The sequence below is a fragment of the Dama dama genome, chromosome 19 (genome assembly GCF_033118175.1).
Source record: "Dama dama isolate Ldn47 chromosome 19, ASM3311817v1, whole genome shotgun sequence".
Lineage (NCBI taxonomy): Eukaryota > Metazoa > Chordata > Mammalia > Artiodactyla > Cervidae > Dama > Dama dama.
Genome location: NC_083699.1, coordinates 66743904 through 66769738, shown reverse-complemented (window position 1 = coordinate 66769738; position 25835 = coordinate 66743904). Strand labels below are relative to the sequence as shown.

General features: G+C 42.1%; 1 protein-coding gene across 1 annotated transcript in view; it reads right to left on the bottom strand.

Annotated features, from left to right (window-relative positions):
- The window catches only part of COL6A6 (collagen type VI alpha 6 chain), a 106244-nt gene extending 83642 nt beyond the window's left edge, over nucleotides 1-22602 (bottom strand). The window contains exons 1-7 of the mRNA XM_061167962.1: nucleotides 22542-22602; nucleotides 19659-20246; nucleotides 17741-18361; nucleotides 16103-16663; nucleotides 13929-14486; nucleotides 10281-10856; nucleotides 5890-6459 (exon numbers count right to left, since the gene is read on the bottom strand). Of these exons, the coding sequence (XP_061023945.1) occupies nucleotides 5890-6459; nucleotides 10281-10856; nucleotides 13929-14486; nucleotides 16103-16663; nucleotides 17741-18361; nucleotides 19659-20246; nucleotides 22542-22602 (3535 nt within the window). The remainder of the gene's footprint in view (nucleotides 1-5889; nucleotides 6460-10280; nucleotides 10857-13928; nucleotides 14487-16102; nucleotides 16664-17740; nucleotides 18362-19658; nucleotides 20247-22541) is intronic.
- Nucleotides 22603-25835: the final 3233 nt, after the last annotated feature.

The window sequence follows — 25835 nt, the reverse complement described above, 5'->3', positions numbered from 1 at the left end:
CTCTTTCACAACCTGTTAAAGTGGTTTTTTTTTTCCCCCCAGCATCTATAAAATCTAGATGATTCTATAACAAAGTTCTGAAAGATTGCATTGTGTCCACTGAAGAAGCTATGAAGAGTCACTTAAATAGCTGAAACATGTTGTGGAAATGTTAATAGTCCAAAAGAGGAAATTCATTTCATGGTACCTATCAACTGAGGTCATTCAACAAATATTAAATTATAATTAAAAGGGAAAAACATTTGAAAACAGAAAGTTGTTTAGAAAAAAAAATAAACAAAAAAACAATGCCTAAAGGAATGATTGTGATGATTTAATCCCTGAACAGAAAACCATTGAATTTCTAGAACACGTCACTGCCTTCAAGGAAAACACTCTCTTGTGAAAAAACAAAGATGCCAAAATGTCATCATTGAGTGTTCCTAGGAACTGTCCTCTTTAAAAATGGAGTATTTTAGCTTTTTGCCTAGATTACTAAAATTACAACCTTTAGTAAATAAGTTCCCGGTGTTCATTTAACTAATTCAGATTGATGAATGAGTCCATGATAATGTGATCAAAGAAACGGAATTTGGGGAACAGTCCAGAGGTGGCAGCCATATGTGTAAACACAATTAGAGAGAGTGGATCATGTAAGTCAAGTGGGCTCTCACGGAATGGCCTTGCAGACTCTACAGAGATGTCTGCCCTCAAATCAAGAGCCCTTCAGAGCTAACAAGAGGAGGCAGAAATGGTTTCAGAAGTGGGCTAGGAAGAAGGCTAAAAGTGGACTTCCAAAGAGAAATAATGAAGGATGGTCGAATAGCAGGAGTGGGAATCAAAAGGGGGCGAGGACGGCTGCCAAGGGTGGTAAAAACAAGTAAAGTAGTGCTCTGAGAATCTGACAACCAGCAGTGTGGGAGCCGGGAGTCGGGACGCAGCGTTTAGTTCAGCCCTGTACAGGTCACTACTGTGGCTCTGAGAATCTGACAACCAGCAGTGTGGGAGCCGGGAGTCGGGACGCAGCGTTTAGTTCAGCCCTGTACAGGTCACTACTGTGGCTCTGAGAATCTGACAACCAGCAGTGTGGGAGCCGGGAGTCGGGACGCAGCGTTTAGTTCAGCCCTGTACAGGTCACTACTGTGTTACTACTAAATCACTTCTGCCAAATCTCTTAACCTCTCTGAGTATTAACTTTCTTGTCTATAAAAATAAGAAGATTATATATTTCAAGATAAAAGTACAAAAAGAACAGGGAAAAGAAAGGATTGGGCAAGACAGTAACGGTCTCCTGGTTCCCTTCCAAACCCCAAAGCTGATTTTAATTATCTGACTTATAAAGAAAGTCCTTAATTGGAATTAATGATGGCAGGGTTTTAGTATTAAGAAACACTGTCAAATAAACCAACTTACTTAAGAAACAGACTCACAGACATAGAGAAAAAGCTTATGATTGCCAAAGAGGGATTGGGATGGGGGAGAGACAAATTGGGTTAGTAGATACAAACTACCATATATATAAATAGAAAAGCAACAAGGTGCTATTGTGTAGCACAGAGAATTATATTCAGTATTCTATCATAAACCATAATGAAGAAGAATATGAACAAGAATATGTATGTACAACTGAGTCACTTTGCTATGCAATAGAAATTAACACAATACTGTAAATTAACTATACTTCAATAAAATTTTTTAAAAAGAAAGAAATATGGTCAAGATAGTAAGGTATATTAATAAGATTAGAAGACAGATTCTGGAGAAAACACTTCAAGTGCAAAGTTGGGCTGTTGGTGGTTATTAGCTGGGATGAGAGAAAAATTTCTTTGGAGATTTAAAAGAAGGGGGTATCTTAGATAAAAAAAAAAAAAAGAGAGAGAAAGATCTAGAAAATATAGTTAGGTAAGTGAAGTGAAAGGGAAAGTTGCTCAGTCGTTTCCGACTCTTTGTGACTCCATGGACTATACAGTCCTCATTAAGACAGGAACATAAAGAGATCCTTGTCAAGAAAAGTTGGAAATGACCATCAGTTTTTTCTTATATTTCCCATATTCCTTGAGTTAGTTCCTGAAGGTGTGTCTACTCTGTCCTTATCAGACTGGCCTTTGGTTGAATGTCCTTTTTGACTCATCTTCCATGATAATGTGAAACATAAGAGGTACTTTCAATTCTTTTGCTACCTAGTCATGCTGCTTCTGCTGCTGCTAAGTCGCTTCATTCATGTCTGACTTTGTGCGATCCCATAGACGACAGCCCACCAGGCTCCCCCATCCCTGGGATTCTCCAGGCAAGAACACTGGAGTGGGTTGCCGTTTCCTTCTCCAATGCATGAAAGTGAAAAGTGAAAGTGAAGTTGCTCAGTCATGTCCAACTCTTCATGACCCCAAGGACTGTAGCCCACCAGGCTCCTCCGTCCATGGGATTTTCCAGGCAAGAGTACTGTAGTGGAGTGCCATTGCCTTCTCCAACCTAGTCATGGCTCCATGCCAAAAAAGGCAGCAAGTCCATATCCTGAAAACTGCTGGGGGTCTTCTCTGGGTGGTTAGAACATGCAGACTCCAAGAAAAGTCAGGAGACTGGCATGGATGAAGTTAAGAAAACAGGGTTCAGTTTAGTTGCTTGGGGAATTTGGTGTATATTGAGGCATTAAATCGAAATATAGCTCTGAACTGCTAAATGATTAAAGTTTCTGAATCAAGGAACTCTTGGCAAACTGACCTTTTGTGAACTGAACTACGCCATCACTCCATGCACCTGGACTTATAAAATCACTTCAAGATACCTTTGGCAATACGCCATGAGAGTTACTAAGACACACTGCATATTTACACACACTTGTCCTCACGCATTCCTCATGTGTCCCTACGACACAGAATAAATAGAAATGCTTCTGATACTCATTTTTCAGAAGAAGATGCTGTGGCTTAGAGAGGCTTGCCCGAGGTCTCACAGTTATTATCGTGGACCTGGCATGTGGGAATCAGATCCAGGCCTGTCTGGAGTCCCTACACTGAACGACCTTATTTCCACCACCTTCTGGGTGGCCAGTGATGCTAGGTCATGCAGGTTTCAAATGCTATATTACGCTGCTGGAAGGGACAGCCTAGCAGTGAGTGGCTTCTTTACATAGTAGAAACTTTTGAGATATAAACCCGTGATGTCTTAATAAGCTCCAGCAATTCATAGTTGAAGCACAACACTTATGACGGAACACCAGATAACCTAGACAGCAACTATATCAAGAAAACCTAGATAGCCACTATATCAAAAAATTTAACAACCCACAAATGGGTTGGAATCAGACAGACGTAGATTTTAAAATTTGCTTAGTTTGTTGCCTCCAGTAAAATCTGGGCCAGGCTCCCAATAGTCCTTAGAGCTCCCTTTTCCTCATTTGTAAATGGGAATGAAAATATAAACCACAGAGAGTTTGGGAGTTTAATGAGATAATGCATTTATAATATTTTAAAATGCTTGACCCTCCATAGAGGCACAAGAAACACTGATTTTTCCCTCATATCTCTGTGCAGCTAACCATCCTTTCCCATAAACTAAATCTTAAGTACAATAAGAAAAATCAGAAATAATTTAACTGCACAAATGAGAAAACTCAGAAAGGTTAGTGACCATTCCAAAGTGGTACATGTTTTAATAAGAAGCAAAGCTGGATGTTCAGGCTCTGAATCTGGTTTCTTTTGAGACACATCAAGCTACTGTCTGATTTCCCTTGATTTGGGAGTTCATTGTCCAAGCGGAGCTGGTATCATCCAATATGTTTGCACAGGCTTTATCAGCTTTATCATTCCAGCCTCATTAGCCCTCAGATCACAGCTTGGCCACAAAGGCCTCACACATTTTTGTTTGTTACAGTAATCACTTGAAGTTTATCTTTAAGTGTACTTTTCTCATTTATTTATACATTCATGACTTCTGTTTCGACTTTCCGCTTGGCTTTCTTTCACCCTATTAAGGACAGATTAAATGGTTCCAAGATCATTTTCAGCCTAATGTGAATAAATGGAAATGGGTATTTCATGTGAAACAGGAAATTCATGTGGAAGGTTTGGCTGAGGTCACCAGGCACATTACAAAGTATGGGAAGAAAGTGGAGCGCAATCTACATAGACAGTCCTGACCAATGGCAGGACTCTTAAACTTTGGCTTACACACTGGGCCTTATAGAAGGTTTGTGCTTGGAGCCAAGAAGACTTACGAAGGGGACAGTTGGTGTGCCATGAGTCTCTGCCCACAAGTGCACATACATACATACACACACACACAAAGAGAGGAGATAATGTCCTCTTTAAGTGAAGAGAGAGGCACTCTGAGAGGCAACCTGGAGATCATACAGCCAAGAAATTCTGAAGAGTGAGACATGATGTTATGTTGCTTTCTACAAAGGAGAGGCACCCATGCTGGAACACCGACATTGGGGGGCTGGAACTCCAGGATTTCCTGGGGAAACTGACACATAATTGTTTCCCATGGAGTTGATACGGCTGCACATAAGAAAGAGCTGTGTTGGGCTTCTCTGGTCTCCTATCCAAGAAGGTTTCCCTGGAGGGGCAAAGAGATAGCCACAGATAAAGCAGGAGGCATCCCTAGATGCCCAGAAGCTGAGGAAGGCATAAGGGAACAGCTGGAATTGAGAGATGCTCACCTTCCCCAAGGGACAGATGTGCCTGACAAATGGGCAGAAGGGGAAGTCTTTGAAGCAGTCACGGGTGGGCCCAGCTTTGGACAAGGGTTGCTGAGAAAATGCAGTTCTGAAAAGTGCCATCAAGTTAAGAACTTTCCTGATCCTCCTTGGCCCATCTCCCTTGGCCAGCCCATTCTGGAGAGACTGGACACCATGATCAGTGAGGAGATGGCAAGGCCTGGGAGGAGGGGCCAACGTGGGAGGCAGGGAATGAGCGCTAAAATGGTCATGGTGCTCGGCCTGCGGCAGGCACAGTGAACTTGACTGAGTGTGAAGTCTGAAGAGTTGTACAAGGATGGACATACTCATCACCAAGAAGAGGGTCACTTACTTCTTTAAAGTGACTGGGGGCAAGGCAAGAGCTGGCCCCGTGAATAAATCAAATGGGTCGATGGTAGACAAAAGTGAAGTGACTTGATGATGACATCCCAGGTGTCATGTTTATTCAAAGTAATGTTAAATATGCATGTCCTTATTTCATCTTCACAAGGATCTTTTGAACTAGATGTTTTGTGGTTAATTTTTACAGATGAGAAAATTAAACTTTGGAAAGTTAAGCCACTTGTGCAAGAAAAAGTGGCTGTTACATAGGCATTCATAGTCCATTAACCACCCATCTCCAAAGCTGCCTCTTAACAACCGTCTAGCCTTCCTATCCCTGGTGGAAATCTAGGGTTACTCTTTACCATAGGTAGCTATACAGAATCACAGCCAACCCAGCGGGGACTTTTATAAAAATAGAAAAAGTTATTTCTCCTTCCAGACCTTTCCTTCCATCTGCTGGAAAAAATGTCAAAATGTGCTAATTTTTAAGAAGATATTTACCAACTTCCGCGTTGAAGTTTCACATTAATGCTCTAAACTCTAAGATGCTCCCTCCCTACCTGTGGCAGCAGTTGGCAGCCCCACTGCCAGGAAACCCAAATCTGTCAAATAGTTTGTTTTGGGGGGACACATTCTTCAGCCTCTGAAACCAACCAGAGTGTAAACAGGCCTTGTCCTCACACCTTCAGAAGGTGAGGCATTCCCATCACAAAGAGGGCATATGCTCCCAGGAGAGGAAAACTGATTGAGACCCTGTGTCTCAATCTACAAGGGGCAGAAAACACGTGATAACTGAAAGGTTCCATTTGAAATTAACAGGCACAAATCTGCATTCTGCCCCCAGCCCCAGAGAAGGCATAGACCCTAGGGACCTGTTGGATACTCACTGCTGTCTCCCCCAGAGGTACAGATGTTACGAACAATCCTCTTCTTGACCTTCTTCAGCTCGTCAAAGTTGTGAACTGTCAGCTTCTTATCAGCAGTCCCGGTGATCTGAATGAGCTGCTGATCATCCACATCCCCGACGCCCACAGAGTAAATGTCGATGCCTCTGTGTCTCAGCTCTTCGGCAGCCTGAGCCACCTCGTCTTGGGACTGGCCATCCGTGAGGACCAGCAGCACCTGGGGGGTACCTGCGTGGATCCGGCTGCCCATGTCCGGCTGGAAGTAGTGCCCCACCTGCCGGAGGGCGGCGCCGATGTGGGTGTATCCGAAGATCTGCTGGATGTTTTCAATCTGAAAGGAGATCTCCCTTTTGCTGAGGAACGTTCCCAGGGGGAACTCCGGCCGGTAGGTGTGGCTGAATTGGGCTGCTCCTATACGCACTCTGTTGTTACTGACATCGAAGTCTTGAATGACAGACGCCAAGAATTCCTTCATCTTCCTAAAGTCATCTGGATGAATGCTATTCGAGCCATCCATGAGGAACACAAGATCGACTTTTTCAATTTCACAGTCTACAAAGAACACAACAACAAAATCAGATTGCTATTTTTTCTCTGACTGAGCAGGGGAAGTCAAATGAACAAGACCAGAAGCTGACTGTGGCTCAGATCATGAACTTCTTATTGCAAAATTCAGACTTAAATTGAAGAAAGTAGGGAAAACCACTAGACCATTCAGGTATGACCTAAATCAACTCCCTTACAGTTAGATTAGATTAGATGTGATAGACAGAGTGCTTGAAGAACTATGGATGGAGTACAGGCGGCCATGGTCAAAACCACCCCTGAGAAGAAAAAATGCAAAAAGGCAAAATGGTTGTCTGAGGAAGCCTTACAAATAGCTGAGAAAAGAAGAGAAATGAAAGGCAAAGGAGAAAAGTAAAGATACACCTATCTGAATGCATACTTCCAACGAATAGCAAAGAGAGATAAGATAGCCTTCCTAAGTGAACAATGCAAAGACATAGAAAAAACAATAGAATGGGAAAGACTAGAGATCTCTTCAAGAAAATTAGAGATACCAAGAGAACATTTATTGCAAAGATGGGCACAATAAAGGACAGAAACTGTATGGACCTAACTGAGGCAGAAGATATTAAGAAGACATGGCAAGAATACATGGAAGAACTATACAAAAAAGATCTTAATGAGCCAGATAACCACGATGGTGTGATCACTCACCTAGACCCAGACATCCTGGAGTGAATGTGAAGTCAAGTGGGCCTTAGGAAGCATCATTACAAACAAAGCTAGTGGAGGTGATGGAATTCCAGCTGGGTGATTTTAAATCATAAAAGATGATGCTGTGAAAGTGCTGCACTTAATATGCCAGCAAATTTGGAACTCAGCAGTGACTACAGGACTGGAAAAGGTTAGTTTTAATTCCAATCCCAAAGAAAGGCAATGCCAAAGAATGTTCAAACTACCTCACAATGGTACTCATCTCACACACCAGCAAAGTATTGCTCAAAATTCTCCAAGCCAGGCTTCAACAGTACGTGAACCAAGAACTTTCAGATGTTCAAGCTGGTTTTAGGAAAGGCAGAGGAACCAGAGATCACATTGCCAACATCCACTGGATCATAGAAAAAGCAAGAGAATTCCAGAAAAACATCTACTTCTGCTTCATTGACTATGCCAAAGCCTTTGACTATGTAAATCACAACAAACTGCGGAAAATTCTTCAAGAGATGGGAATACCAGACAACCTTACCTGCCTCTTGAGAAATCTGTATGCAGGTCAAGAAGCAACAGTTAGAACTGGACATGGAACAACAGACTGGTTCCAAATCAGGGAAGGAGTATGTCAAATTGGGAAAGGAGTATTGTCACCCTGCTTATTTAACTTATATGCAGAATACATCATGCGAAAATCCAGGCTGGTTGAAGCACAAGCTGGAATCAAGATTGCCAGGAGAAGTATCAATAACCTCAGATATGCAGATAACACCACCCTCATAGCAGAAAGCAAAGAGGAACTAAACAGCCTCTTGATGAAAGTGAAAGAGGGGAGAGAAAAAGCTGGCTTAAAACTCAACATTCAAAAAACGAAGATCACGGCATCTGCTCCCATCACTTCATGGTAAATAGATGGGGAAACAATGGAAAATGTGACAGACTTTATTTTCTTGGGCTCCAAAATTACTGCAGATGGTGACTGAAGCCATTAAATTCAAAGATGCTTGTTCCTTGGAAGAAAAGTTATGACTAATCTAGACAGCATATTAAAAAGCAGAAACACTACTTTGCCGACAAACGTCCATATAGTCAAAGCTATGGTTTTTCCAGTGGTCATGTATGGAAGACAGAGTTGGACCATAAAGAAAGCTGAGCACTGATGCTTTTGAACTGTGGTGTTGGAGAAGACTCTTGAGAGCCCCTTGGACAGCAAGGAGATCCAACCAGTCCATCTTAAAGGAGATCAGTCCTGGGTGTTCATTGGAAGGACTGATGTTGAAGGTGAAACTCCAATACTTTGGCCACCTGATGTGAAGAACTGACTCATTTGAAAAGCCCCTGATGCTGGGAAAGATTGAAGGCAGGAGGAGAACGGGATGACAGAGGATGAGATAGCTGCATTGCAGCACCAACCTAATGGACATGAGTTTGAGTAAACTCCGGGAGTTGGTGCTGGACAGGGAAGCCTGGCATGCTGCAGTCCATGAAGTTGCAAAGAGTCAGACACGACTGAGCGGCTGAACTGAACTGATAAGGAAATGCTATTTCTGAAGGTGGTTTTTTAGCTTATGCCACCCTGTGGTCCCATTAATTGGAGAGAAAACAAAGACACACCACCGTGTCATAGAATCAGCATGAGGCATAGTCCCACATCCTTTTAGGCTTCTCTTTTCTGTTTGGCTTCACACAGTTTTTTTTTCTGAGATGCCAGAGAACTGGGGGTGATGCGATAGAAAATGAGTTCTCACCTGCAATCTAGGCTAACTTTCAGAAAGCCCAGCAACAGTGGTAGCATAACAAGAAAAATAAATGACACATCCACCTAGGGATGCAAACAAACAGGCAGATGGTCTTCATTATTGACTTGGCCTTGCTGGCCAGTTGAGTCAATAAGCCCTTTTCTTGTTTCTGGCAAATTGAGTTTTAAGAATCAAGACTTTCAGCCTATATCTAGTCTCTTTTGTCTCTTAACCAGCCTGCTTTCTGGCGCATACAGGCAAAAATGTCCCCTTGGGAGAAATTACTTTGAACAATGCACTATGGTTTAGAGATGTTGCCCTTGTCTTATCACAGCAAATTAAAAAAAAGAATGTGAAAGGCCATTGCCAGTGAATGAGTTATGCTTGGCGCTTGCTCATGTGTGTTCTTCAGCCTTCTGGAAAGCATTAAAATTTCCTTGAATTCCCCATAGAGCTCATCACTGACCTAACTTCATTAATTCTCATTTTAGCCTCAGAAAAGTTGAAAGATATCTGAGATTTCTGTAGCTGAGATAAGCAAGGTAGAGATAAAATATTGGGTGAATAGATCCTTCAGGAACTGGTTAGTTCATTAAATTCCTTTGCTTCAGATTCAAATAAAGGAAATGAACTTTCTTTGTGCCCAAGGGAGAATAGTCAGTATAAAAATTCAGTTTCAACTTCTACAGTGGACTTGAAAAGGTCAGACTGAATTTTAGACATTGGCCAATTGAAGGTAAGAGACTCATCCCAGATTTTGTTGAGATCCAGATGGATTTTGTTAGTTTTGTGAACGAAAAAGATAGTAGCTGTAGTCTCAAGAGGCACAGCATATGAAAAACAGGAAAGTTAAATAATTTTTAAAAGGAACTGCACCAAGATATTGAAATCCTAGATTAATATTAACTCTCCTAACAAAAATACTCGGTATTTTTAGTAAAACACATCCTAATAAAAATACTAAGGAGTTTTAAAAGACCATAATCTCCCTTTGGTATGAAATTGTAAATTGGCTGCTGAACAAATGAATGAATGAATACATACATACATGGATGTGGCAATGCAATTTTGAGCTGCCAGAACAAAAACACCATCTAGGGCAGAAGAAGTCCTGTATGCTCTCTGCTCTGGAAACATCTGAGGCTAAAATTGGGTGTTTAGCACTGGGCTCCATGTTTCAAATGAGCTTGTGCTGTAACAGAAACATGTGAAGGCACTGGGAACTTCCGGACTGGAGGGGATAGGACTTCAACCAGTGGTTCTGAACAAGAGAGGGACTTGATTTCTTGTGTAAAGAACAGAAAGAAGAACTTTCTGTGGGTGCAAGTGGCATGCAAAAACCCATTTGGGCTCCAATAACTACAGCTTATTTGGACCTCTTCTGATAATTAAGGAAACTCAGTGGATGAATCTTACCTACTTTTGAAGAGTTACATACGCTGGCAGACACATCTGAAAATATCCCCTTCAGACCTCCAAAAGTTTCTACGAAGAAGTACTTGTCACTCGATCCTGCCATGGCCAGCAGCTCCACGGGGTTGGCGCCGGCGATGCCCACGGCCAGAACAAGGATGCCCTTGTCCCGCAAGGCCTTGGCTGTAGCATTGAGCTTATCAGCATCGTGGGATTCCCCATCGGTGATCACGATGAGGACCTGGGGGACCCCTTTGTGCAGACGGCTGCCCCGGGCTTCGGTGAACATGTGGTCTGAGAAGCCCAGGGCCTCAGCGGTGTAAGTGTTGCCCCCCATGGGCTGATCATTCTGGATCACCGAGATCACCTCCCATTTGGTGTCAAGGTTATCCAGATAAAACAGCACCTCCGGGTCATCCGCGTACTTCAGAGCCCCAAACCGGACATGATTCTTGCCCACATCAGCTTTTTTCACCAAGTCGATCATAAAGTCCTTCATGATGTTGTATTCATCATAGTCAATGCTGCCAGAACTGTCAATTACAAACACCACGTCTAAAACTTCAATGCGCTTGCATTCTGAAAGAGGAAGGAAAAGGAAAACTGATGAGATTAGCTTTGCACATCATGGAGGACTCACATCACCCACCCTGCCCACCCCACATTTTAAATGCCAGGGTCTCCCCTCCATAGGATCAAGCTGTACATCTAAATGTCCGTTCTCTGAATAACAGACACAACACACATGCTCATTTGTGTGTTTTAGACTTGATCTTAGCCAAAAGGCCAAGAAGTGATTTGTGTGTCTTTTAGGACAAGGCAGATGTGACATGAAGCCTGCTACCGTGGGTGGGAAGGGGGCGGAGTGACAGTCACAGGACATCAGAGATAAACATGACAAGTGCTTTTGGACCAAAAAAACTCAATTCACAATTCTGAGGAAATTTTCCTGTATAAGTGGTACCTTCAACATGTGCTTTCATTTATACAAATTTGTCTATTTTTTTTTTTTAAGCCACAGTGATCATGAGGTTTTATTCTTAAGATAAACCTTGGGGAAATGACCAGATGAAAATAAATTTGGCAACACTATAATTTCTTCATGGCTAATTTTTCAAGGTTATGTTTTCTCCTTTTATTGACTTTCTTAAAACATAATCTGTATTCATGTTTGGGCTTTGTTGTAGAAATTATCCCATTTCACACTTGGCCCAACCAAGTGATCCCAGCATGACCTCTCATTCACTTTGTAAATGTGGGGTCAATGCCATGGAAAAGTAAAGTAATCCATGTGTGTATCACATTCTGTTCTCAAGGTGCAGCGTTCTAAACTCCAACTCATTCATTCTAGAGAAGTGGAACTGTAGGATGGTGAATGATTTAGTCCTTATGTAGCACCATCTGTCCGCAGGCCTTAAGAAGGTAGGTTTCAACAATTAACTCATCCATTCTGGAGAAATGGAATTGTGAAAAGGTTTCCCTAGCCCTTCCTCAAGGCTCATCACATTCCTTTCTTTGGAAGCCACTTCCTTACAACAATGGCAGGGCTGTTGCAAACCCTAAAGCCAATACACTTACCCACCTAACTAGAGGCCACATGTACAGAGCCATGACCACGTCACCCAGAAAATCTGGTTCCACACAAATAGAAACGATGTCCCCTGGGCCTTCAGCTGCCCAGGGGAGCCTGCTTGGATTACCCGGGAGGCTGCAGGGCAGACTGCTCAGTTAAAGCACCCTTCAGAGAAGTCATATTTGTTCTGGTTGGAGTTACCAGGAAGCACAATCCAGGTCTACTCCTTTAGCCACAAAATATAGATCACAGTCACCAATACTTCTAGTGCGGCTTGGCCAGAACTGTTATTTGAACAACAAGATGATGTCCCTTTTTTCCTTCAAAATTCTGTTAAGATTCATCTCCTTCATAGAAGTTTTTCAGAATGCCTGTGTTGTCAAGCCCCACGGGCCCCTTATTTCTGCTGAACCTTTATTACTTTCATTCTGCAGTACCCTGGGAACACAATGATGACTACCCATTTATTTCCTTTGAAGCATCCATTGCTCAAGTTCCTATATCATATTCCTCCCTTATAAGATTTAATAAATATCAATATGTTTTTACAAAGATTATCTCATTTCATATAAGTATTTTAAAAGTTTTACAAAAAATTGTAAAATGAACAAACTTAAATAGTAGATGTTAGGTGAAAGGGGGAGCCACCTTGTCCAGGGGTTACGTCCCTCTACTACCTGTCTTCAGCAGACCACACGTTGCCCCTAAACTCAGATTATATAAGGCCGGGACCCTGCCTCCAGATGGAACCGACTCTGTGCTGTAATTCATGCTCCCTGCTCCCTGCTGGATCAGGCTGAAGCCAGACTCAGGCTGAGAAAACCTCCTCGCTTAACTCCTACCCATGCCCTGCCCTGCTCTCCCTACTTCTCTTCTGAAGACACTTCAATAAATCAAAAAGTCTACAAGTCATAAGTGCTGGAGAGGGTGCAGAGAAAAGGGAACCCTCCTACGTGGTTGGTGGGAATGTAAATTGGAGCAGACACTATGAAGAACAGCATGGAGGTTCCTTAAAATAAAAAAATTAAAAAAATAGAACTGCCATTTGATCCAGCAATTTCACTCTTGGGCATAAATCCAGAGAAAACGATATAATTCAAAAAGATACATGCACCTCAATGTTCACAGCAGCACTTATACTAGCCAAGACATGAAATAACCTAACTGTTATCAACAGATGAATGGATAAAGATATGTTATATATATATACATATATATATACACACACACATAACTGAATATTATTCAGTCATAAAAAGAATGAAATAATGTCATTTCCAGCAACATGGATGGACCTAGAGATTATCATACTAAATTAAGTCAGACAGAAAGAGACAAATATTATATAATATCACTTATTTGCAAAATCTTAAAAAAATATACAAATAGATTTATTTACAAAACAAACTCACAGACATAGAAAATGAACTTATAGTTACCAACGGGGAAAGTGGGGGGAGGGGTAAATTATGAGGCTGGGATTAACATATATATATATATATATATACTATACATAAAATAGACAACCAATAAAGATCTGCTATATAGCACAGGGAACTATACTCAATATTTTATAATAACCTATAAGGGAAAAGAGTATGAAAAAGAACATACACACACACACACACACGTATGTATGTATAACTGAATCACTTTGCTGAACACCTGAAACTAACAGGACTTTGTAAATCAACTATACTTCAATAATTTTTTTAAAGCAATAAGTAAATAAATTGCTTCCATAAGAACGTCTCACTCAGACTCTCCTTCCAGGGAACCAGACCTAAAATCCTGTATGGTACTATTTTCCTTAAATGGAGGATTCATCTCACTAGTGCTTCGTCTACAAATGGGAAAGAACCTAGGCAGTTCTGAATTGTTCCTTACTGTCTGATTTTAACAGTTCTGTTGAGGAAACTTGCATTTCTATATGTGAGCCAAAAGCCACTGGGATAAACAGTTCAATTGAACAAAACCGGTTTATAGTGTTCATAGCAGTCTGCTTAGTTCAGGAAGCAAGGATCTACATGGATGTGTGGTGTTTCAATGATCCCCCTGGTGAACATGCCCATGCTTACCTTCACGGGGGCTACATATTCCAAAAACAAGGTCATCCTCAATGTGCTGCAGAATGTCAAAATTCTCAACATAAAAAACCATCTCCGGCCTCCCGCTGATCTCCTCCAGCTGGGTGACGTTGGAGCCAAACACCCCTACAGAGTAGATAATGATGCCTTCTTCCCGAAGGGCCACCGCTGGGTCCTTGACTATGTCCTGAGCCTCACCATCCGTGATGAGGATGAGGAATTTCCTGACGTTGGGCCGGGCTCCCTTGGCAGGGCTGAAGTACTGAGACACGAAGGTCAGGGCGCTCCCCGTCAAGGTGGTTTCTCCAATGTGAGCCATTCGGTCTATTGCATCTGAAATTTCCCCCTGGGATGTGTATCTGTTGAGCTGAAACTCTTCCTTATTGACATCACTGAACTGGACCACACCGATTTGCACTCGATCTGCCCTGATCTGAGATTTGCTCACCAGGTTTTTCATAAATGTTTTCATTTTGATGAAGTTCTCTAGTCCTATACTGCCAGAACTGTCCACCAGAAACATGATGTCGGCCTTCATCTCCTTGCAGGCTGCATGGGAGAAAGGAGATGGGCTATTTAAGGTGGCTTCATGTGAAAAGAGGAAGAGTGAACAGGGAAATCTAAAACACAAACAATTCTCTACAAAGTTAAGCGTGTGCTTGCTAAGGGTAGTTAGCAGGTAAATAAAGCATTGAAGATGATGAAGGGGAGCCTATTCTCTTTATTATTTACTGATTTGCTTTAACATATAACTCAGGGCTTCTCAACCTCAGCACAACTGACATTGTGGTTGGAAAGTTTGTACTGTGGAAGGAAATCCACACACTGTAGGATGCTGAAGAATGTTTAGCAGGACATCTGTACTCTATTAGATGCCATTAGCACCCCCCAAGGCTGTGGTTTTTTCCAGTGGCCATGTGTGGATGTGAGAGTTGGACTGTGAAGAAAGCTGAGCGCAGAAGAATTGATGCTTTTGAACTGTGGTGTTGGAGAAGACTCCTGAGAATCCCTTGGACTGCAAGGAGATCCAACTAGTCCATCCTAAAGGAGATCAGTCCTGGGTGTTCATTGGAAGGACTGATGTTGAAGCTGAAACTCCAATACTTTGGCCACCTCATGCAAAGATTTGACTCATTGGAAAAGACCTGATGCTGGGAGGGACTGGGGGCAGGAGGAGAAGGGGACAACAGGGGATGAGATGGCTGGATGGCATCACCGATTTGATGGACATGAGTTTGAGTAAACTCCAGGAGTTGGTGATGGACAGCGAGGCCTGGCGTGCTGCGATCCATGGGGTCGTAAAGAGTCGGACACTACTGAGCGACTTAACTGAACTGAACTGAGCATCCCCCAGTGATGACCACCACAAGTAAATGTCTCTAGACATTTATAACCATCCCCTAAGGGACAAAATCACCCCTGGTTGAAAACTACTGATCTAACTCTGGAAGATTTCATACAAGTTTCATTAAAAAGTGATTTAAATAAACCCAAAATAATACTCAGAATCAGAAATCATTTGATCATATTACACATGCAGTGGTCTAATTATAGATCTACCCTCACAGGAATTTGTGGCGAGACACTAATTAATACTTATTAGAAGCCAATTAACTAGCACTCCCCCCCGTTATGACCAGCAACAGTGTCTTTAGACACTGCAATGTCTTTAGACATTGCTAACTATACCCTGGTGGGGGAAAGTCACCCCTGGTTGAAAATTACTTACCTAGGTTTAGAAGATTTCATATAAGCTTCATTAAAAAGCAACTTAAATAAACATAAAATACTCTTTTTACACATCAGACAATAGTTAGAGTAATACTATAATGGGTCCTCTGTTTTCTTCTGGAGAATAAACAGCTCCACAAAGTCAAGAAATTTCAGCTGGGATATTTATGCCCTTTCTCCACACCTGCAATGTCAGATACTGAAGGGTGCAGAAGCCAACTATATAGAATGGAGAAACAGCAAGGTCCTACTGCATAGTGCAGGGAGCTATACCATAAATGGAAAAGAATATGAAAAAGAATGTCTATATATGTGTAACTGTTCAGCAGAAGTTGACCAGAAGACTGTAAATCAACTATACTTCAACAAACAATGTAAGAAAATACTGCAGGGAGGCAGTTTGGGAGCTGAAGTCCAAAGGTAAGGAGTCCTACCTTCTTCAGCACAGATTTCTTGAACAACCTGGTTTCTTATGTCTTTCAAGGCATCAAAGTCATGCACGTAGTAGACACGCTTCTCCTCGCCGGCGATTTCGCGCAGCTGAGTCTGGTTGGCCTCTCTGACCCCGATGGCATAGACGTGGACGAGCTCATCTCTCAGTCTGCTGGCGGGCCCCAAGACACTGTCCCGGGATGCGCCGTTGGTCAGTACAATGAGGTGGCAGGGCACTCTGCCTCCCCGCTGCCGCTTTGCCTTCTGCAGCAGCCCCAGGGTGAAGTTCAGGGCGGCGCCCGTGTTCCTGTTCCCGCCCATCTGCCTGATGTTCTCGATGGCCTTCCCGACGTCGTGCTTGTTCGTGTACTTACTGATCTCAAATTCCAAGTCCCAGCGGCCGGCGTACTGGACAGCCCCAACCCGCACCTTCTGGGGAGCGATGTTGAACATCCCCGCCACCTCTGACAGGAAGGTCTTCATCTCCTGGAAGTCCGTGGCCTGCGTGCTCCCGGAGCCGTCGATGAGCAGGTAGATGTCTGCTTCCTCCGTGTCCACACAACCTAAAACGCAACCCAAAACAGAACGCGGCATCTGGGCAAGTGGGGCAGAGACCCGGGAGCAGGTGAGAGGAAGGGCCAACGCCAGCCACACCAGACAGAAAACAGGGAAACAGCTTCTTGGTGGGAAAGACCTGTTCCGCTGCCTTGACTCTGGGGAGCCTTAGCATGGGGTGGGTCAGCTGTGTGTGACAGTTTAAGACGATTTGCATCAAGAATCAGAGTCCATTTGGATGTAGGAAAAGATTAGAAAGAAAACTTGAAGACGCTGTCTACAAGTCGCTTCTCTTACCAGAGAGCTACTGCTTAGCAAAAGGTCAGGTGGCGTTCTGTTAACTAAAGAAGGCATTTTACTGGACTTGGTGGACATAGGAGTTATTTACTCCTCATCCACGGCTGCTCAATTAACACAACAGGGGTATTGTCAGGGGCCTCATTTACACTGGGCAATGACACTTTTGTGGTCAACATGCTATAAATATACGTTGAAGGATGCAGACATATGTACATCTTGTGTATGCATACATCATTTATGTAGCATACATGCCTATGTATGAAATATACAAGTACCTTGCTCTCTGTCTCCCTCCAAACTCACTGATACTAGAATAGTACCTCCCAGTAAATTCATTACCCTGTCCTCAGTCCAGATCATGCTTCCTGTGTATTCTCTAAATTGGAATTTGAGGCTGAGGGAAGGAAAGAAGGGAGAGAAAAGTCCACATGCAAAAAGAAACTAAGGAAAGAGCAGAGAAAGGAAGCAGGGCAGGGGGAGAAATAGCTAAGGAATGTGTTCTGGGGTGTCAAGAAATAATGAAGAATATAAGTAAAGCTGCACAAAAGAGGAAATTAAAAAAATCCCTTCTTCCCATTCCAACACCTCAATAGCCCTTATTCTCCCCCAATTTACATTTCCTATTGTTGGTTAAATTAAATAATTAAATTATTGGGTTAAATTAAAAAACCACAAACTCAACTCTCTCTCCCTGCATCATACCCACCAAGCCCTTGTGCAGACAGAACACCTGCAAGACAAGAAAAAGAGCAGTAGGATGAGACTACTCCTGCAAGAGGCTTTACCAGCTTTGAGGGTTTCGGTCCTTTCGGAAATGACAGAGACCGTGTGTGTAATCTGATTCCGCAGCTTCTTCAGAAACGTCTGGTTGTGGGCAGCCAGGTCAGAGAAGGACTTCAGCTGGGACACGTACTGCTCGGCGGGGTGAGACGCAATCTTCTCCAGCTGGGTGTCGCTGGCCCCCTCTACGCCAATGGTGAAGACGGTCACCCCCTGGCGCCGGAGGTTCACAGCGGCCTTGGTCACATTGTCCTGGGATGGGCTGTGGGTCACGAGCACGGCGATCTGCGGCACCCCCTGGTTCTTCCGACTGCCGTGCTGCACGCTGAAGACTTCCTTCCTGATCTTTCTCAGGGCGGCTCCAGTGTAGGCCTTCCCGGCCTGGGGAGCAAGGCTCTGGATGTCCTGCAGAACCTCCGACTTGTTTACACCCCTGCTCAGGGTGCTAATCACCTTCGTCTCGTTGGCATAGGCCACGAGGCCAACCCTCATGCAGTTTTCCTTGATGTCCAGAGCAGATATGCTTTCTTCCAGGAATTCTTTAAGATAGTCAAAGTCCTCCCAGCTACTGTTGGTGGACATATCCAACAGGAACACAACGTCAGCCACGGAAGGGCCTTGGCAAGCTGCAGGCGAGGAATGAACAGGCAGAGTTTTAATTCAGCATCTCTGTTCAGCATTAAAGACACGTGGAATTATGAGCAATTATAAATAGAATATACATAGAATAACCAAGCAATCAGAGCTCGGTTATGCACTTAAAGAAGGAAGGAGGTATCCAAACTTATGATGAAGCTGAGATCAAGGGGTCCTGGGCACAAGAACTGGATCTTAGCTCACCTCCCGGCTTCAGTTTCTACATCTGTAACATACAGGTAACAAGAATATTGATCTCATAAAGTTGTTGCATGGATTAAATGAGATCATGTCAAGTTTAGCATGGGGACTGGCACATAAAAGTCACTCCGTTAACAGAAGCTGCTATTGTATTAAAATCCACTACTAAAACCAGCAGTTATAGTCCAAACATTCTTAACGGATGGAAATGTAATAGCAGTTGATGTTCTAATATTTTATCTGGGGAAAATGCTAATAATAAGATTCCATATTTTCTTAGATTACTACAAGAAAGCATTCTCTATTGTCAATATACGTCATTTCACTCTGACAACCAGACATAATGTGTTTATTATGTCACTTGTCTGGACTTGTACACTTAGAGCAAAGTTTTGCTTTTTTGTTTTTTTGTTTTTACCAGCTCTCCCCTGTCCCTATCTTGAGTGATGTTCATGAACGCTTGGCCATCCTTGCTAATAGACTAGTACAGGGGGACCAACCAAGAGAGCAGGTTGGAGTTGGAGCAGAGCACGGGAACGCTGATTTAGAACAGAGCTGCAGGAAGGAGCAAGTGTGGGGCTGAACCCACACAGGTGTAGCTCTAACTCCAGACCACAGCCTGGCCCAGGGCCAGGTCATATCGCCTCCAAGAGCGCCTGCAGCTTCCTCTCTGTGGAACAGAGGTTTTGGACTTCCTAAAGTTATTTCAAGCTGTAACCATCTGTGATGACTTTACATGTCTTCAGGAATTAAGGATTTCTTTAGGAGCAAGTTGTCCTCTTAAATGAACCAGAAGTGAAGCTACATAGCAGCTGAAGCCCAGGGAGAAAGCTCAGACAGCTGGGTGGCAGGGAGGAGGCAGCCTATAAACAGTAGGCAGTGAGATAAGTGAAACATGGAAAACCAAGGCTTCCCAAGTTTACTGGATTAAAAAGGCCGCAATCATAGGGCATGCAGAAATTAACACCTGAAAATGCAGCTCAGCTTTTGGGGAAAGAGATGCTCACAGAGTCTGCATCCTTTCCTCATGTTGATTTTCTGAAAGTATTTTATCATCATTGTCCCTATATAGGCGCCCTGACCCACCTTCCACAAGGACGTCATTGACTGCCCCGTCCTTGTATTGAGCTGCATCCTTGAGAATCTGCGTCATGTTTTGGGAGAACGTGCTGAGGTCCCTGACCGTCCGGAGGCTGTAGTGGAACTGGCCCGTGGCCATGGCCTTCAGGGTCTTCTCAGACGCGTCCTGCATCCCCACTGAGACGATCCTCACCCCATCTTTGCGCAGTGCTTCAGCGGCCTCTTCCACAGCATCTTCGGACTCAGCGGAAGCCAGGACCACGAGGATCGGGGGAAACTGTTTCTTGTCCCTCCCGCTTGAGAAGTAGGCCCTGTGCACCTCCTGGAGAGCGTTCCCAATCCGCAGGGAGCCCCCCAGGAACCCGAAGTTCTTCTTGATGTGATTCAACATGGGGCCCCTGCTCTTGAAGGCGCTGAGCTGGAACTCTCCGTGGAACCCGTCGCTGTACTGCGCCAGGCCCACATGGTACTTGTCAGCCTCTATGGGGAGGCTGCCAATCATCTTGTTGATGAACATCTTCACAAATGGGAAGGACTTAATTCCCAGGTGGTCAGAGCTGTCGACTAGAAACATCACATCAGCATACTCCGGACCTACAAACCCACAGACAAACACGATGAAAGCAAACTTCAAACATTTACTGCCAAGTTTAATGCCAACCATATGGGAAAAACTTACTTCCCTCTTTTACTTGCATTTGTAATATCTTTCCAATGCACTTTAAATAATACATATTCTCTCAAGAGAAGTATTTGTTTCTTAGGCTAATTCTTTTATAAGCCTTCTCATTTGAACTGATCATGAAATTAAGCAACATTTTTGCAAGGAATTAAGTAGAAATAGCTACATATAAAGAAGTAAAATATCATGTGGATATTTACATGGATAGTTTAGTGGATAATTTCCCTTTGTGTCCTTTTCTTCTTTCAGAATTTGACCTCAGTTTATAGCAACAAGATAAACAGTTTCATTGAGAATGAATTAAATTTGTTGAATAGAGAAAACTGAAAAAATAGCCTTTCATTTTGACTTCTTTTTAAACAATACAAGTGACCTAATTAACTTATAAACAGATTGGTTTTGTATTCGAAGTGTCAAACTGATGAGTTTTAAAAAATCCTAAAAATTATAAATATGAGATGTATTAATCTATCCTAAAGTTATTTATGATTTTTTTGATGAGTCAAGAGTGGGCATTATAATTGGTAAATTTGTTCTCACATATGAAAAGTGTGACAGAAACCAGTATACCTTAAGCTAGGAAAGAGATTATAGTTTAAGTTTCTATTGATAATGTAATTTTTACATAGGGATGAATACTTTGCTGAGCTTTTAAGGCTTCATTCAATGCCAGATTGAATGTTAGGTATGTGAAATTATATTTGTATGTGATAGGAAGCATTTGGTTCAAGCACAAAATATAATTTGCTGGTGGTTTGTCTGCTAGCTTGAATTCAGAGTTCTCATGACTGTAATATAAGATCCATTTCTTGTCCAGGGAAGGGAGGGACATAACTGTGTGTGTCTGGATGTTTTATGTTTAAGAAAACACAGTGAAACTGAACAAGCAACCTGAGTCCTGACTTTGTTATCAGCTAATTCTCCCAGCTCTAACAAGCCATTTGACATACTTGGGCCTCAATTTTCTCATAATTAAAATGGGTAGATTCGACTAGAAAATATCTTAGGTCTCTCTTTACTCTGATATTCTGATTATCTGAAATAGTTACTATATAAATTCTGATCAAATGAAAGGAACTTCAATTTTTTCCTGTCGACAACTGCTAGGAAAACAGCCTTGGTACCCGTGCATGTTACTTCATTCTCTTTAGAGAAGTCCAATCAAGGCATAATGGATACCAATCGTCCTTTCTTTTCTTCTAAGCAACCTGATTTCAGCTAGTTTGAGATTCCTTTGATGATCATATATCCAGCAGCATCTCCGGGAAAACACTAAGTGAGGGGGAGCCAATGCGAGAAGGCTGGGACCCATCCGAGGACTGTCAGGTGAGGACTGCCTAGGGTGGCCCAACTTTCTATTCATAGACAAATCCCCACATCTGTGTGGAGAAAAGAAATGTAGCCACCAGCACAGGAGACATATTTAGGTTTTAACCAGGCCCATCACTCTATCTGAACCATGGAACTGGAGAAAAAACATCGCCTCTCTTTGAAAAGCTTAATATCAGGCCCAGTGAGACATCAAAGGAATATGTTTTCAGGGCAAAGAATTTACCTCTCCAGAAAACTTGCTTCCAAGGTCAGAGTCCTTGGAAAAAAAAACAAAACAAAACTGTAAAACCAATCTAGGTGGCCCTGGACATGAAGTGACTGATTTTTTAGGTGGTGGTAAGGGCCATGAAGGCTTGACCAGTATTTTGACTTCAAGTCCATTGAACATAGACTGCTGACAGACAGTGGACAGCTCTGAAGTTCCCTCTTCAGGGTAAAAGCACCTGCTTTACAATCAGCAGACACACAGTTTAAACTTGAGCCAAATCTGGATGTTTGACCAAGACAAATATTTTGGAACAAACAAAGTAGGAAGAGACATTTCAAATTTTCCAGGACTGAACTTAATGTGAAAAGAGAAGGTTGCACATGAAAATGCAACCTCCCAGAAGACCTAGAAGAAGCTGAAACTGAGGACAAGAAAACAGCTGTCATATCTTTCTATCGTGAAGAGGGAATAAACCCCAGAAACCAATGATTTTCAAAGGAACATGGGGTGACATCAAAGAAATTGAGCTACCACTCCCCCCCACCCTCACCATCATCACAGTCAAAACAAAACAAAACTCTTATATTTTAAGCAAGTCAGACTGATATATTATCTATTTTCCATAATGAGAATTAAGGAAATGAATTCCTTTCATTATTTTCCTTACCAGAATGTTGGTTGACAGAAACATGGGAACAAATTATTATAAGGAACAAAATGAGCAGCATTTTCATATTTTAACCTGAAAAATCGCCAACTGGAAATCTGAAAAGGCAAAAACATAAACATCTAAAATTGTTGTGGATATTACTTAGAAATCAAGACTCACACACATATGAGCACACAAAATAACATGATAAATTCGGTACAACAGAAGACAAGGAATTTCTGAGGTTCCCTGACTATTTGATCTGTGCTTTGTGGAAAAATGAACCGCCAACATTTACAACATTTAATCATAAAAAGTTTCTTCTGGTCCCCAGACCCTGTAGAAACATGAGATTTTGGATAGCCAATGGAAGTAGCCAGATGCATTCTAGTTCCACCAATATTATGTGTTCCTAGTAATTATTTTCCCCAGTCTTATCCTCTGTCCACTCATTGCACAGACAATTTAGAGTTCACAGTTGGGACACAGTCCCACAGTTCCATCATGAACATGTAGGTATGTTTCATATTTGAGAAGTATTTATAGATGTGGTCAAAATTTTCTTTACTCCTTTTCTTACATAATTAGCAAGTAACCATTTCCCTTTATTCTTAGATTTGAGAGAAGACATAAAGAAATAAGTAGTGATCCTCCATATCCCATATGATGTCTTGCTCCTCAGAATGACACAATTTGTACCATTTTGCTTCCAACTACTTATAACCATATGAATCAAGGGCTTTCTGATTCTAATTTGGTCTAAAACATTTTCAGCCACCTTGAATTTTCATTTCATTGGATAAAATAGGATATTGAAGATATTGACAATAAATCTGATAATTAAGCAGGTTGGGCTCATTCATCCACTCACTGACCCACTGAATGAAAAATGAATTGATCCATGATAATAAACTAGCACTTCTCTTTTCTGCTTAATTCTTACCCAAACATGTGTTTGATACATGTGGCTATGGCTATCTCATTCCTTTGTCAGGCAGTCTCCTATTGTGTAATATTTTACCCTTTCAGAAAATGGACCTTTGCCACAAAAAATTCCATCACCATTTCCTCACCTACTCCATCGTCCCTCTGACATTCTGGAATTTGGGATTCTGTTCTTTCCTTCATAGGAACTTTGGATGATATAAACTTTTCAGGCTGAGTCAGTTTAAACTGACTGTTTAAAGTCAGTTTAAAGTCAGATAAACTGACTTTTGAGTCAGTTTATCCATTCTGTTTCACAGGAAATCAGGAAGCTGGAAGGGGCCCTTAAGAGGTTATATTCAGATCATCCTTTCATTAAGAGAAAGTTTAGCCCAAACGTGGATTGCCCAAAGTGAAAATTAAGTCATACTCTCTGTACAAATTCTCTGGTTGGCCTTGACAATGTGCCATGCCCTGTCCCAGCAGCTTACACGTGTTCTCCTGTTTGATATTGATAGCAAACCTATAAGCAGGTCATCTTATGGTCCCTATTTTGCAGATAAGGAAGCAGATTCATAAAGGGGAATGTGATTCAAGATGACATGGATAAAACGGGCCCTAGTTAAGACTAAAACCCAAATCACTCTGATTTGAAATCGGACTGCAGCACTCAGTTCCTCTGCATCCCAAACTAATACTGTTTTTCTAAAATTTATCTTATTGAAGAATAGCTGATTTACAATATTGTGTCAATTTCTGATACACAGCAAAATGATTCAGTTATATATAAATATATTCTTATCCTTTTTCCATTATGGTTTATTGAACCATAATGCTGTAGAGTAGGGCCTTGTTGCTTATTCATTCTATATACAATACCAAAAAATATTATTAACACAAAAAGTGTCTCCAAGTTTTTGGTTCTATGTCTGTTTTTTCCTAAGTATTAAGGGATAGATACTGGTATTTGTTTTCATGCCTTTTTATTTTTGCTTTTCAAATCAGAGCTTTATGTCATTCACTTCTCATCTGTTTACATTATGAAGTTTATAAATGAGTGCTATCTTTAGGAGCTATGAGAGATAAGAGAAGAAGCTTTAGGTTGCTCAATAGGATAAATAACAAAGATGGAAGAAAATAGTACCAAATGCAAGTTAAGACCTGGATAGAAAAATGAGGGTCAGTTAGGAAGGACACAAACAGCATGCAGTATCTGGACATTTCCCCACGCAGGTGGTCAATACTGCCATCGTCCAGTCACTAAGTTGTGTCTGACTCTGCGGCCCCATGGACTATAGCACACCAGGCTTCCCTGTCCTTCACTGTCTCCCAGAGTTTGCTCAAACTCATGTCCATTGACTCGGTGATGCCATCCAACCATCTCATCCTCTGCCGTCCCCTTCTCCTCTTGCCTTCAATCTTTCCCAGCATCAGAGTCTTTTCCAATGAGTCAACTCTTCACATCAAGTGGCCAAAATATTGGAACTTCAGCTTCAGCAGCAGTCTTACCAAGTGAATATTCGGGGTAGATTTCCTTAAGGATTGACTGGTTTGATTCAACCAGCCTGGCACTTCACATGATGTACTCTACATGTAAGTTAAATAAACAGGATTACAATAAACAGGCTTGATGTACTCCTTTCCAAATTTGGAACCAGTCCATTCATTGTTCCATTGTCTAGTTCTAGCTGTTGCTTCTTGACCTGCAGACAGGTTTCTCAGAAGACTGATATTCCCATCTCTTTAAGAATTTTCCACAGTTTGTTGTGATCCACACAGTCAAAGACTTTAGCATAGTCAGTGAAGCAGAAGTAGATGTTTTTCCTGGAACTCCAGTGCTTTCCCTACAACATCGACAGATGTTGGCAATTTGATCTCTGTTTCCTCTGCCTTTTTAAAATTCAGGTTATACATCTGGAAGTTCTCAGTTCTTGTACTGTTGAAACCTAGCTTGAAGGATTTTGAGCATTACCTTGCTAGCATATGAAATGAGCACAATTGAATGGTAGTTTAAACATTCTTTGGCATTGCCTTTCTTTGGGATTGGAATAAAAACTGACCTTTTCCAGTCCTGTGGTCACTGCTGAGTTTTCCAAATTTGCTGGCATATTTAGTACAACACTTTGACAGCATCATCTTTTAGGATTTGAAATAGCTCAGCTGGAATTCCATCACCTCCCCTAGCTTTGTTCGTAGTGATGATTCCTAAGGCCCACTTGACTTCATATTCCAGGATGTCTGGCTCTAGGTGAGTGATCACACCAACGTGGTCATCCAAGTCATTAAGATCTTTTTTTGCATAGTTTTTCCGTGTATTCTTGCCACCTCTTCTTAATATCTTCTGCTTCTGTTAGAATCTTCTGTAATATCTTCTCCTTCTTGGTCCTG